The sequence below is a fragment of the Falco rusticolus genome, chromosome 5 (genome assembly GCF_015220075.1).
Source record: "Falco rusticolus isolate bFalRus1 chromosome 5, bFalRus1.pri, whole genome shotgun sequence".
In the NCBI taxonomy this organism is placed as follows: domain Eukaryota; kingdom Metazoa; phylum Chordata; class Aves; order Falconiformes; family Falconidae; genus Falco; species Falco rusticolus.
Window position 1 is genome coordinate 14797484 of NC_051191.1, and position 13604 is coordinate 14811087.

Consider the following 13604-nt stretch of genomic DNA (forward strand, 5'->3'; position numbering starts at 1 on the left):
AATCAGCTGAGGATTCGCTGGTTCCCAGTAAAGCCCAGTTGCCCCTATTAGTCCAAACCAGCTGGAGGGGGGGGGGGCAGTCCCCAGCACCCAGTACAAACCAGTCCCCCCAGTACAAACCAGTACACACCATATTATTCAAAGTAAAAGCCAGACCCGGAGTTTTTTTTTTTTAATGCCCCTCCCCCCCCTTGACCCTCCCCCACCCCCCCCTCCCCCATTCTGGGGGGGGGTTTGTTCTTCCTCGGGACCCCCAAGTTTGGCACTGGGGGGGCTACATGGGGGCAGGGCCCCCCCTTGCTGGGTCTGGGGTAGGGGGGAGGGGAGCGGCCCCCATTTTGGCACCGGCTGGGGGGGGCCATTCGCCCTCCCCCCCAAAGTCACTGTAGAAAAGGAGTGTTCGGGGGTAGGATCAGGCCCCTCCCCCCGCCGCCATGGAGGGGGCTGGGGGGGAGGGGCAGCAGGGGAGCCCCCTTCCCCCCCAAGTGGCTGCGATGGCTGGGGGAGGGGCTCCGGTACCCCCCCCCCCGGGTCAGTTCTCGATGGGGGCTGGAAAAGGTGGGGGGGGTGTCAGGTACCCCCAGCTCCAACCCCCTCCTGAGCACCCTCAACCCCCAAGCTCTGCCTCTTTGACACACCAGGACCCCCCAACCTCCCCCCCATCCACCCCATAGCACCCCTCAGACCCCCCATCTGCCCCTGTGACACCCCCCGCAGCCCCCCTGGATCTGCCCCATGGGACAGCCAACCCCCTTTACCTGCCCCATAGCCCCCCCCCCATCTGCTCCTTTGCTCCCTCAGCATCCCCACCCACCCTCACCTGCCCCATAACCCCCCAGCCCCCCCATCTGCCCCTCCGCACCCTTCAGCCCCCCCAAAATGTGCCTCATGACCCCCACCCCCCAGATCTGCCCCCTGGGACCACCCAACCCCCCTTATCTGCCCCTTTGCACCCCCCAGCCCCCCAGCTCTGCCCCCCACTCACGGGCCGTGGGGCGCTCGGGCTCAGGGGGGGCCCGGGGGGGGCTCCAGGGCAGGGGAGACGGTGAAGCGGGTGCCACGTCGGGGGTCCCCACCCAGGGGGGGGCCGGGGGGGTCCCGCTCCTCCTCCCACTCAAAGACCCCTCCTGTGGGGTGCCGGGGGTCAGGATCCCCCCCCCCAATGCCCAGGACACCCCTGTCATGGGGAAGAGACACACACCCCCCAGGACCCCCTTCTGTTGGGCAGGGACCCCCCCCTGCCCCAAAGGCTCCCGTGATGTGGGGCAGAGATCCCCCTGCCGCGGTTCCAGAGCCTCCCCTTGACCCAGGACCCCCTCGCTATGGGGCAGTGGCCCCCACCCGGGGCAGGGTCTCCCCCCAAGACCCCCGACCCCCCGCTACAGGGCAGGGACACTCCCCACCCCCAGTGCTCAGGGCCCACCTATACGGGGCTGAGCCCCTCCATGGGCCCAGTTCCCCCCGCCGTGGGGCAGGACACTCCCCCCCGGGTTCTCCCCGCGGCGGCAGTACCCACCGACTCCGTCAGGCGGCGCGAAAGCGTCGGGCTCCGCCCCCTCCCTCTCGGCGGCGCTCTGGCAGCTCAACTCGTTGGTAGGCGTCTCCTACGCGAGGTGGGGGGCGGAGCCTGTCATCGCCCCTCCCCTCCGCCCCACCCTCCCCGCCCCTGTGGGCGGGGCTTCCCGCGCCCCGCCAGCATATCAGCGCCGTCCCCGCCCACCTGGTCAAAGAGGTAGATGGTGACGTCATCGAAGAAGGACACCATCTTGCGCTTCCGCGCCAGCGCCGCTTCCGCTTCAGCCGCGGCCCTCGGCGACTTGAGGAGGCCCCGGAGGCCGCGCCCGTCCCAGCGGGTCACCACCACCGGCACCGCCGGCTCCGCGGCGCCGCCCCCGCCCGCCGCCTCGGCTCCCTCGGCCTCGGCCTCTTCTTCCTCTTCCTCGTCCTCCTCCTCCTCCTCCTCCTCCTCCTCCGGCGGCCCCCGCGCCTCCGCCGCCTCCCAGCGCGGGGCTCGCGGGCCGCGCCGGGGGAAGGGCCTCAGGGCCAGGGGCGGCAGCGGGAGAGAGAGGCGGGAGGCCTTCGCTGGGGTGGGGCAGAGGCCGTGGGGAAGGGGAGAGGGCAGCGGGGCGGGGTTGGGGGGTGGGGAGGGTGTGTGGGGCAGGTTAGGGGACAGTGGGGCAAGGTTGGGGGCGATAGAGGGCGTGGGAGGGGAGGTTGGGGGCGGAGAGGGGCCGTGGGGCAGGTCAGGGGTTAGTGGGAGGTCGGGGGTGGGGTTATAGGGCAGGTTGAGGGGTAGTGGAGCAAGGTTGGGGGGGTTAGAGGGGGGCGTGGGGCAGGTTTAGGCGGTTTGGGGGTGCAGGAGGGCAGGTTGAGGGGCAGAGCAGGGCAATGGGGCAGGTTAGGGGGCAGTGCCGTGATGTTGGGGGGTAGAGAAGGGCCGTGGGGCAGGTTAGAGGGCAGTGGGGATGGTTGGAGGGTTAGAGGGGGCAGAGAAAAGGGACAAAAAGTCAAAAGGGGGGGACAAGGAGGTGCCCCCTTCCCACAATGCACCACCCCAGAAGACCCCCCACCTCCTGCCCCCAAAAGCCCCTTGTTGCCCCCCTCTTCCCAGCCTCATTCCTCACCCACCTCGGATGTCGGCGCTGCTGGGGGTGGGCGTGGGGACGGGGACGTCGGTGGCGCCGCCGCCGTGGCCGTTGTCCCCCACCCGCCCTCTGCTGGCCCCCCCCTGTGCCAGGGCCTCGGGGTGCTCGTCCTGTCCCCGGGGTGCCAGCAGATTTCGGGTGACGTCCTCGCGTAGGGTGACCTGCAGTTGCTCCTGGCACACCTGCACCACGAACCCCCCTTCGGCAGTGGCCCCGGGGACGTCCCCGTCCCTGTCCCCCTGCCCGCGATGGGACACCTGTGTCCCCGGGGTCACCGCCACCTTGGTGGTGCCACTGCCACCGGCCCCTGCTGCGGGTGATGGGGATGTCTCTGTCTCGTAGCCGCTGTCCCCTGGGCGCTGTCCCGGTGAGGGTGGTGACACCCTTGGGGCTGGGGACACCTTGGGAGGTTCTTTTGGGGATGGCCCCCCTGGAAGTTTCGCTGGGGACCCTCTTGGGGATCTCCTCTGGGGACCCTGTGGAGAGATCTCTTGGCATTTCTTTGGGGATGCCTTTGGGGTCATCATCTCTTGACACCTCCTTGGGGACGCCTTTGGGGACATCTCTTGGAGTCTCCTTGGGGAACCCCTTGAGGACATCTCTTGGCGTCTCCTTGGGGACATCTCTTGGCATCTCTTCGGGGCTGCCTTTGGGGTCATCTCTTGGCATCTCTTTGGGGACATCTCTTGGAGTCTCCTTGGGGAACCCCTTGAGGCTCTCTCTTGACATCTCCTTGGGGATGCCTTCGGAGACCTGGGTGGACCCTTCCCCGGGGACCCCTTTGGGGACCGGGCTGGGGACCCTGTTGGGGACTTTGAGCACCTCCTTGGGGACCCCTTGGGCACCTTCTCCAAGGACGCCTTTGGGGACATCTCTGGGCATCTCCTCAGAGACCCTTTTGGGGACCTCTTGGGACACTTCTCTGGGGACCTCCTGGGACATCTTTTTGTGTCCCCTTCTGGGCACTGCCTTGAGGATGTCATCGGGCAGTTCGGGGGGGGCATCCCTGGGGATGTCTCTTGGCACCTCTCTGGGGACCCTGACAGGGACATCTCTTGACATCTCTTTGGGGGCTTCTCTTGGCACCTCTCTGGAGACCCTGCTGTGGACCCCTTTGGGGACATCTCTGGGGACATCCCTTGGCACATCTCTGGGGATCCCTTTGGGGACATCTCTGGGGACATCCCTTGGCACCTCTCTGGGGATCCCTTTGGGGACATCTCTGGAGACCCCTTTGGGGATGTCCCTTGGCACCTCCCTGTGCCCCCCCTTGGGCCGCCACCTTGGGTGTCCCCGCCTGGCCAGGGGATGACCGTGGGGGGGTCCCCGAGAACCCCGGGTACCAGGGCCACCTTCTCCTCGGGACCCTCGGCCAGTGCGGCCAGCGGTGGCACAGCCACGGCCACGAGGATGCCGGTGCCTGGGAAGGGAGACCCTGGTGGGGGTCCCCAAGGACCCCCCCGGGGAAAATCCTCCCTCAGGGATGTCCCTGGTGCCCCAGGCGTCGTCCCTTGTATCCACAGGGATGTCCCTGGTGCGCCGGGTGCTGTCACATCTGTCCAATGTGACCACGGGGAGGTCCCTTGTGCCCCTGGCACTGTCATGTCTGTCCAAGGGGGCGTCCCTTGTGATGAAGGCAGCATCTCTTGTGACAAAGGGGATGTCCCTTGTGCCCCAGGTGCCATCTCTGGTGGGGTAGGTGACATCTCTTGGGTCCATGGGGACACCTCTGGTGTCACTGGGGATGTCCCATGTCCCCCAGGCACTGTCTCTCGTGCCAAAGGTGACATTTCGTATGCCCAAGGGGATGACCCTTGTTCCCTGGGTAACATCTCTTGTGTAGGTGCCATCTCTTGTGCCCATGGGGATGTCTCTGCTGCCAAAGGGGACATCCCTTGTGCCGAAGGTGCCATCTCTTGACCCCATGAGGCCATCTCTGCTGCCAAAGGGGATGTCCCTTGTGTGCTGGGCACTGCCTCTCCTCTCAAAGACGTTTCTTGTCCCCACGGGGACGTCTCCAGTGCCAAAGGGGACCTCTCTGATGCCGAAGGTGCCACCTCTCCCATCAGCGGTGGCCTTTCTTGTCCCCATGGGGGCATCTCTGGTGCCAGAGGGGACGTCCCTTGTGTCCCAGGCACTGTTTCTGGTGTCAAAGGTGACATTCCTTGTCCCCACGGGACCATCTGGGGTGCTGAAGGGGATTGTGTCCCAGGTGCCACCTCTCTGGTCAATGGTGGCCTCTCTTGGCCCCACGGGGCCATCTCCAGTGCTAAAGGGGACGTCCCTTGCATCAACGGTGGCCTCTCTTGTGTCAACGATGACATGTCTTGTCCCCATGAGGCCACCTCCGATGCCAAAGGGGATGTCCCTTGTGCCCCAGGTGCCACCTGTCTGGTCAGCGGTGGTCTCTCTTGGCCCCATGGAGCCATCTCCAGTGCCAAAGGGGACGTCCCTTGTGCCAACAGTGGCCTCTCTTGAGTCAACAAAGACCTCTGTTGTCCCCATGGGGCCACATCCAATTCCAAAGGGGGTGTCCCTTGTGTCCCAGGTGCCACCTCTCTTGTCAATGGTGGCCTCTCTTGCATCAACAAAGACCTTTGTTGTCCCCACAAGGCCATCTCCAATGCCAAAGGGGATGTCCCTTGCATCAATGGTGGCCTCTCTTGTCCCTGAGGGGCCACCTGTAGTTCCAAAGGGGATGTCCCTTGTGAACCAGGTGCCACCTCTCTTGTCAGTGGTGGCCTCTCTTGCATCAACAAAGACCTTTCTTGGCCCCACGGGGCCATCTCCAATGCCAAAGGGGATGTCCCTTGTGCCAGCGGTGGCCCCTCTTGCATTGACGAAGACCGCTCTTGTCCCCATGGGGCCACCTTCAGTTCCAAAGGGGACATCCCTTGCGCCCCAGGTGCCACCTCTTTGGTCATCGCCGTCCCCTCTTGTCCCCACAGTGCCACCTCGTCTTGCCCCACTGCTGCCCCCTGCCCCTCTGCCCCCCAAAGCCCGGGGTGACCAGCGGTCTCGGTGGCTTCAGTGGCCTCAGTGGCCGCGGGACACTCCACCAGGGACCCCCTCTCCGCCCGCAGGGATGAGTCGTCCCCGGCGCTGTCACAGCGGGGCCGCAGGGGGGCCCCCCGCTCCCGCCACCCGCGCACCACATCGGCACGGGCCAGGGCGCAGGTACAGGGGGGTGGGGGGGTGTCCCCATCCTCTCCCTCCTCGTCCCCCCGGCAGAGGGGACAAGCCAAGGGGCGCCGGGGGCTGCTCCCCCCACTTCCAGCCGTGCTCCCTGCCGAGCTGCGCTCCCCCCACCCTTCCCCAGCTCCCCCCATCAGTGCTGTCTCCTGCACCCCGCGAAAGGGGTTGAGCCCCCCCCGACGGCTAGGGACAGCGGGGGGGGCCATGGCCTCACCGGCGTCCCCCCCACCTTCGTGTTCCTCCAGGCGGATGTAGTACTCGCTGGTCCCCGAGGGGCTGCGGGCACCCAACACCGGCAGCACCCCGGGGGTCCCCAAGGTACTGGGGCGGTTTTTAAGTGGGGGTCCCCCACCAGAGCGGCCCCCCCGGGCGCGTTCCCAAAGACACTCGAAAGCCAGACGTCCCCGGCTGCTCTGGGTGACGGTGAGGACGTCCTCGGGATCGGGGCCAGGGAAGGTGTCGAGGAGGGGGAAGGCGGAGGGAGGGCGAGGGGGGGGGGCTGGCGCCGGGGACCCCCCCTGGGGACCCCGCAGGAGGGTGCTCAGCCGGCGGTGCAGCTCTTCCAGCGATGGGCGCTGGGGGGGCGGGCGCCAGCAGGACTGCAGCACCCCGAACCTGCGGGTGGCACCCACCCCCCACGGTGGGTGTTGGCGGGCAGGGGGCACTCACGGGGACACCCCCCAGGGATGGGGAGACAGGGACACCCCGGGGATGGCGGGTGTGTGTGTGTGTGTGTGTTTGTGACAGGGGCACCCCAGGGATGGAGATGGGGGGTGTGGGGTGGGGGGGTGTGACGGGGACACCCCGGGGACAGAGATGGTGGTGGTGGGGAGGTGATGGGGACACCCCGGGGACGGGGATGGCAGGGGCAGGAGGTGACAGGGACACCCCAGGGATGGAGATGGCGGGGGTGTGTGTGACAGGGACACCCCAGGGACGGGGATGTGGGGGTGGGGGGAGGTGACGGGGACACGACAGGGATGGAAATGGGGGGGGGGGGGTGAGGTGACGGGGACACCCCAGGGGCAGGGATGTGTGTGTGTCAGGGACACCCCAGGGAAGGGGATGGCATGGTGGGAGGGGACAGGGAAAGTGACAGGGACACCCTGGGGATGGGGACACCCAAGGGATGGGGATGGCATAGGGGGATAGGACAGGACAGTGACAGGGACACACACCCCAAGGACGGGGACAACCCAGGGACGGGGGTGGCATGGGGTGGGGGATGACAACGGAACAGTGACAGGAACACCCCAGGGACAGTGGCAGGGACACCCAAGGGATGGGCACCTACCCCCCTGGGGGGACAGGGACAGATGGGAGGACACAGCCGGTGGGTGGATGTATTGGGGGGTCCCTGTCCCCCCCCATGTCCCCCTGTCCCCCCCATGTCCCCCTGTCCCCTCCCACTCACCAGCTGTCAGCGTGGGGCAGGCGGAGCCGGGGGCGGCCAAGAGCCAGGGGACGTCGGCGCATCAGGCGGCCGAGGAGCTCCTGGTCCGAGAGGTGCTGGTAGGGCTGGACCCCCAGCTCAAACAGCTCCCACAGCGTCACCCCCAGCGACCTGATGGGGACACCGTGACACCCTCCTTGTCACCACAGACGCCACCACCCAAGGACTGTCGTGCTGGATACAGTGGCATTGTGACACCATGATGCCAGGTGTGGTGGCGTCACGACACAGTGAGGCTTGTCACCCTAACGCTAGTGACTGTCATGTGGGGTGACAACACCATGATGCTTGTCACTGTCACACCAGGGGCCATCATGCCGGGTCTTGTGGCATCACAACACCGTGACACTTGTCACCGCCACACCAGGGCCCACCGTAGCATCACAACGCCATGACGCCGTTGGGCTGAATGCTGTCATGTCTGGCATCACAACAATGTCCCGCCTGGGCACCATGCAGTCGTTGCCGGTACAACAGGACGTGGTGACATCAGGACAGTGTCACACTGTCACAGGTGGGTGCTGCAGCACCCCAGCGCTGTCACACCCCAACACTGTAACACCATGACACCCCAAAATGTGACATCAGGACCCAGTCACACCCGGGCACTGCAACCCCATGCCCCCACTGGGACAACCTGGCACCAGGGTGGGTGACGCTGCCACACCACACCACTGGGATGGGGGTGTCCCCAATGTCCTTGATGTCCCCTGGTGTCCCCTGTGTCCCCAACTCACCAGACGTTGCTCTCTTTGCTCTGCTCTGCCACCGCAAGGGTCCCCTGGGTCTCTGCCAGCAGCTCGGGGGCCACCCAGCGCAGGGGGACCCACAGCCGCTCAGGGGTCACGTAGTAGTCCTCCTGGGGGGAGGGTGTCACCCATTGTCCCCAACCCTGGCCCCAGACTGGCCCTACCCATCCCAGCAGGTCCCAGTTCTGTCCCCAGCTGGTCCTGAGGCTCCTGGCCCCGTGCTGGTGGGTCCCTGTCCCCACCGTGTTCCCAGCATGTTCCCAGGCCCCTGGGTCTGTCCTGGTGGGTCCCCGGCTTTGTCACCCCATCCTGGCTGGTCCCTCTGTCCCCATCCCCATGTCCTGCCATCCCTGTCCCCATCCTCACATCCCTCTGCCCTGGCTGGTCCCCATCCTGGTCATCCCTCTGTCCCTTGTCCCCATCCCTGTCCCCATCCCGGTCATCCCTGTGTCTCCATCCCAACTGGCCCCTGTTCCTGTGTGTCCCCCTCTTGGATTGTCCCCATCGTGGTCGTCCCCTTCCTGGTCATCCCCATGTCCTCCCATCCCTGTCCCCATCCCAGCTGGTGCCCATCCCTGCATCCCTCTGCCCTGGCTGGTCCCCATCCTGGTCACCCCTATGTCCTCATCCCTGTGTCTCCCCATCCCTGCCCCCACCCCAGTCACCCCTGTGTCCCCCCCACCCCTGTCCCCTCCCGGCCGTGTCCCCATGGGTGCCACCCACCCGGTAGTTGCTGTGGGCCAGCCCGTAGTCCCCCAGCCGCACCGTCAGCTCCGAGGTCAGCAGGCAGTTGCGGAGGGCCAGGTCGCTGCGGGACCCACTCAGCCCCCAGGCCCGGGGGCCACCCAGGCGTTTGGGGGGACCCCCACCCCAAGGGGGACTCGGGCATTCAGGGAGACCCCACCCCAAGGGGAACCCAGGCATGTTTGTGGGGGACCCCATCCCAGGGGACACTCAGGCATCTGAGGGGCACCCAGGTGTCTGGGGGGACCTGGGCGTTTGGGGGGACCCCCACCCCAAGGGGGACCTGGGTGTTCGGGGGGACACCCACCCCGGGGGGGACCCGGGTGTTGGGGGGGGACCCAGGCATTTTGGGGTCACCCAGGTGTCTGGGGGAGACCCCCACCCCAAGGGGGACCCCGGGAGTACCTGTGGACGTAGCCGTGGCGGTGAAGGTGCCGCAGCCCCAGGGTCACCTCGAGCGCCAACCGCTGCAGCGTGGCCACGTCGCGGGGGGGCAGCTCTGGCGTCCCCCCCCCAGCCCCCCGCTGTGCCCGCAGGTACCGCTTCAGGTCCCCCTGCCAGAGGTTGATGGGGTCACGGGCAGGGACGGACAGACACACGATCACACACGACCCGGGTGGTCTTGGGACACGGGGTGGTGCGGGGGGCAGGGGGGGGCAGGGGGCAGAGCCCCTGTGAACCCCTTGCGCACCCCCCGCCGTGCAAGTGCTCATGCCCAGCGCTCCTGTGCATCCCCCCCTTGTGCAAACCCCATGTGCAAAAAGCTGTGCAGCCCCTCCCTGTGCAACCCTCCCCGTGCAACCCTCCCCATGCAGACCCCCTTGTGCCAACTCCCCCGTGCAACCCCCACCCCGTACACCCCCCCCCCCCGTGCAACACCTCCCCCCGTGCAACACCCCCACCCCCACCACGTGAGCGCTTACCAGCTGGCAGTACTCCATGACCAGTAGCAGTGGCCCGCTCTCCCCACACAGCCCCAGGCACTGCAGCAGGTTGGGGTGCTGGAGGCTCCTGCAAAGCATTGGGGGGCGTGTATGCGCTCCCATCCCCCCCCGCTCCAGCCCCCCCAAACCCCTCAGACGCCGGGGTTACCCCTCCCCCCTCCCCAGTACCGGTAGGGTTGAGCTTCATCCAAGAAGCGTCGCTGCTCAGGGGCTCCGGCACCAGCTCGAAGCTCCTTCACCACCACCTGTGCTGGGCTGGCATCCCCCAACAGCTCCCCCAGGATCACCTGAGGGGGGGGCAAGAAGTTTTGGGGTTCAGGGGAGTGACTCCCCTGTTAAATCCCCCCTCCGCCCTGCCGAGACCCCTCCCTCACCTTCCCGAACCAGCCAGTGCCAATCTCCTGGAGGTAGCTCAGATGCTGCCGGCTCAAGCTTGGGGGCTTCGATGGGTCTAGAATTAGGGGTGCAAGGGTTTTTTTTGGGGGGGTGGGGTGCAGTGGGGCTCCCACAGGGACCTTATCGGTGCCCTGGAGCCATCAGCCCCCCCCCCCCCCCCCCCCCACTTGGGGCAGAACCCATTAAGGGGTCCCAATAATACCCCAAGATGGGGCAAGGTATACTGGGGGGGCTCAGCCCCCCCTGATGAGCAGTTTTGGGGGGGGACATCCACCCCCTGTCTCAGCTGCTGGCATCTCAGCGCCACTGCATGTCACCACTTTGATCAGCAACTGGTGACATTTCTGGGGCATCGACACCTGCCCCAGTTTAATTACCCCAGGGTGGGGCCCCCCTAAATTCTGGGTGCCCTCACAATACTGGGTGCTCCCTGCCCTAAATGCTGGTACCCCAGATACTTCAAAAAGAATCCAAGGGTAACAAGGAGCTTGTGAGGGGGTCACTCGGTACTGGGGGGGACACCTAGAGCATCCACAGGATCCCCCCAATCTGTTGGGTGACCTAGAACCTCCTTTGAGCCACCTTGAAGTGCCTGCTGGGTGATCTAGAACACCCGTAGGGCCCCCCCAGTGCCTGTGGGGTGCCTCTGAGCACCTAGAGGGCCCCCCTAAACCACTGGGTGACCCAGAGGATCCCCCCAAGCCCTTGGGTGACCTAGAACCCTCTTTCATTCCCCCCAAACCACATGCTGGGTGACCTAGAACACCCATAGCCCACCCCCAGTGCCTGTGGGGTGCCTCTGAGCCCCTAGAGGGCCCCCATGAACCATTGGGTGACCAAGCCATTGGGTGACCCACAGAATCCCCCCAAGCCCTTGGGTGATCTAGAACCCCCTTTCAACCTCCCAAAACCACCCGCTGGGTGACCTAGAACACCCATAGCCCCCCCCCCCGCCCAGTGCCTCTGGGGTGTCTCTGAGCATTCATGAGGTCCCCTAAACCATTGGGTCACCCAGAGGATCCCCCCAAGCCATTGGGTGACCTAGAACCCACTTTCACACCCCCCCAAATCACACACTGAGTGACCTAGAACCCCTCTTTGACCCCCCCAAGAGCCCAAGAGCCAATCCATGGAGTCCCTCTCCCCATCACCTCCCCCACGCCCCAGCCCCCCTTACCGGTGGGGGGGGGTGGGGGGGTGGGCCCCCCTACCTCCCCCAAGGGTAGGACGTAGACATCGGGCAGGGATGGGGAGGATGAGGTCTCCTCCGCTGGTGGTGTGAACTCCCCGGAGTCCTCCTCCCCCTCGGGGTTCTCGAACTCCTGTGTCCCCCCGGGTGGGTGGGTGCAAGGGGGCGTCAAAGTGCATCAAGGGGTGGCCCTCCCCCACCCCCCAGCATGCTGGAGGGGGGACAGCACCCCTCACCTTGAAGCCCACGTCGCCCCGTTTGCAGCACAGGCAGGTGAGGAGGAGGAGGACGAAGGCCACCAGCCCAGAGCAGGAGATGAGCACCACGGCGTAAGGGGGGGGCAGCAGCCCCCGCCCGGGGGGCAGGCTCCCTGGGGGGGTGGAGGGAGGAGAAGCCATTTTGGGGGGTCCCCAAGGTAGTGGGGTGCACCCCGGGGCTGGGGGGAGGAAGACTGGGGGGGTGGGGCCCGGGGGTGATGGGGGGCACGGGGGGGGGGGCATGGGATGTATCTGGGGGGGCCCCATGGGGCTGTGGGTGGTGGTTGGAGGGTGCACCAGGCAGGAGGGTCCCACGGGGGTGATATGGGGTCCCGGTGGTGGGCACCCTGGCTGCGGGGGGGGGGCGGGGCAGCTGAAGGGGGACCCATGGGGGTGGGGGGGCAGTTGGGTGTAATTTTGGGGGTCCCGTGGGGCTGGGGGGTCCTGCCTGGGGAGAGTCCCATGGGGGGTGTCTCAGAGAGGGGGATGTCCCCAGGGGTGGGGGGTCGCATCAGCCATTTCCATCTAGCTGAGCCCGTGGGGACAGGTGTTTAGCCCCCCCCCCCCCCCCCCCCCCCCCCCCGCCCCTCAGGGGCCCAGTTCCGCCCCGGGGACACGATGGAGGGGTATGGATGCCCGGGTTCCCTCCCCCCTCTCCTTTCCCAGCCGGGTAATGGAGGAGGGAGGGTGATGGGGGGGAGGGACAACAAGGGGGCTGGGGACAACGGGGGACAGGGGACGGGGACAATGGGGGGACAGGGACAATGGGGGGGTAGGGGATGGGGACACAACAGGGGACAGAGGTATGGGGGGCACGGGAGGGGTATACAGGGGATGGGGACAACGGGAGGCTGGGGACAATGGGGGGATGAAGGGATGGGGCGGGGGGGGGGCGGGGAAGCCGAGGGGCTGGGGACAACAGAGTGCTGGGGATGGGGGGGCACAAGAGATGGGGACAAGGCGGGGGGACAAGGGGCGATGATGGGGACAACAGAAGGCTGGGGACAAGGCGGGGGGGACCGGAGGGAAGGGGTTGAGGGCTGGGGACCAGGGAGGGGGGGTGGGGGGCAGGACAGAGAGACGGAGGGATAGACCGAGGGATAGACGGATGTGGGGATGGAGGGATGCGGGGAGCGACGGACAGAGGGGCACAGGCAAGGGATGCAAGATGGGGACAGATGGACACAGGGATGGACACACGCACGGATGAGATGGATGAATGATGTGGGGACAGATGGACATGGGGCTGGATGGACATGGGACTGGCTGGCTGGACAGATGGATGTGGGGCTGGCTGGACGGGTGGATGGACAGGCAGACGTGGAGATGGATGATGTGGGGCTGGCTGGCTGGATAAATGTACAGGCAGACGTGGAGATGGATGATGTGGGGCTGGATGGACAGACGGACAGACAGCCATGGGGCTGGATGGACAGATGGATGGCCATAGGGCTGGCTGGCTGGACAGACGGAGGGACATGGGGATGGTCAGTGTGGGGCTGGATGGACAGACAGCCATGGGGATGGACAGACAGATGGACAGATGGCTGGCCATGGGGATGGATGGATGGATGGGCGGATGGATGGATGGCCAGGCACCCATGGGGCTGGCTGGATGGCGGGGGGGGCAATTGGGGGGGCAGGACTCACCGCGGGCCGGGGGGGCCCCCAGGACACCGTGGGGCCCGAGCGAGGCCATGGCAGCGGCGGCAGCGGCCGGCAGCAGGAGGGGGGGGGGCCCTGGCCACCGCATCCCGGCCCCCACTAGGGCCCTAACGGGGTGTGGGCGGGGGGGGGGGCAGCTGAGGGGAGGGCGGCCCGGCCCGGGGGAGGGCAGCCCGTGCCATCCTGGGTTTGGGGGGGGAGGATGGCTAGAAGGAGGGGGGGGGGCAATGAGGGGGTCGGGGGATAGAGGGGGGGCTGTAGAGGGGGTCGGGGGACAATGGCGAGGCTAGAGGAGGGGGTGGGGGGGGCAGAAGGGAGGATGGGAGACAATGGGGGGCAGTAAATGGGGTGGGGGGGACAGCAGGGG

General features: G+C 66.8%; 1 protein-coding gene across 2 annotated transcripts; it reads right to left on the reverse strand.

Annotated features, from left to right (window-relative positions):
• Positions 1 to 205: 205 nt before the first annotated feature.
• LMTK3 (lemur tyrosine kinase 3) lies at positions 206 to 13426 on the reverse strand. 2 transcript variants are annotated; one of them, XM_037388465.1, is made up of 15 exons: positions 13223 to 13426; positions 11552 to 11685; positions 11304 to 11448; positions 10105 to 10181; positions 9899 to 10017; positions 9710 to 9797; positions 9192 to 9340; positions 8766 to 8850; positions 8031 to 8152; positions 7255 to 7404; positions 2629 to 6455; positions 1721 to 2082; positions 1517 to 1604; positions 986 to 1127; positions 206 to 549 (listed from the first exon to the last, which is right to left on the reverse strand). In XM_037388465.1, exons 1-14 carry the CDS (start codon positions 13323 to 13325, stop codon positions 1006 to 1008), a joined length of 5571 nt encoding a protein of 1856 aa, XP_037244362.1. In that variant the 5' UTR covers positions 13326 to 13426; the 3' UTR covers positions 206 to 549; positions 986 to 1005. The 2 variants fall into 2 exon arrangements, with proteins under 2 accessions (XP_037244362.1, XP_037244363.1); XM_037388466.1 differs by lacking the exon at positions 986 to 1127.
• Positions 13427 to 13604: the final 178 nt, after the last annotated feature.

Excerpts from the sequence above, each read along its gene's own strand:
- LMTK3 (XM_037388465.1), bottom strand. The coding sequence starts at position 13,325 with ATGCGGTGGCCAGGGCCCCCCCCCCTCCTGCTGCCGGCCGCTGCCGCC. Across the intron at positions 10,182-11,303 it reads CCCCCCACCCCCCCCCACCG|ACCCATCGAAGCCCCCAAGC; the intron begins GTAAGGGGGGCT and ends CCCTAATTCTAG. Across the intron at positions 10,018-10,104 it reads GCACTGGCTGGTTCGGGAAG|GTGATCCTGGGGGAGCTGTT; the intron begins GTGAGGGAGGGG and ends CCCCCCCCTCAG.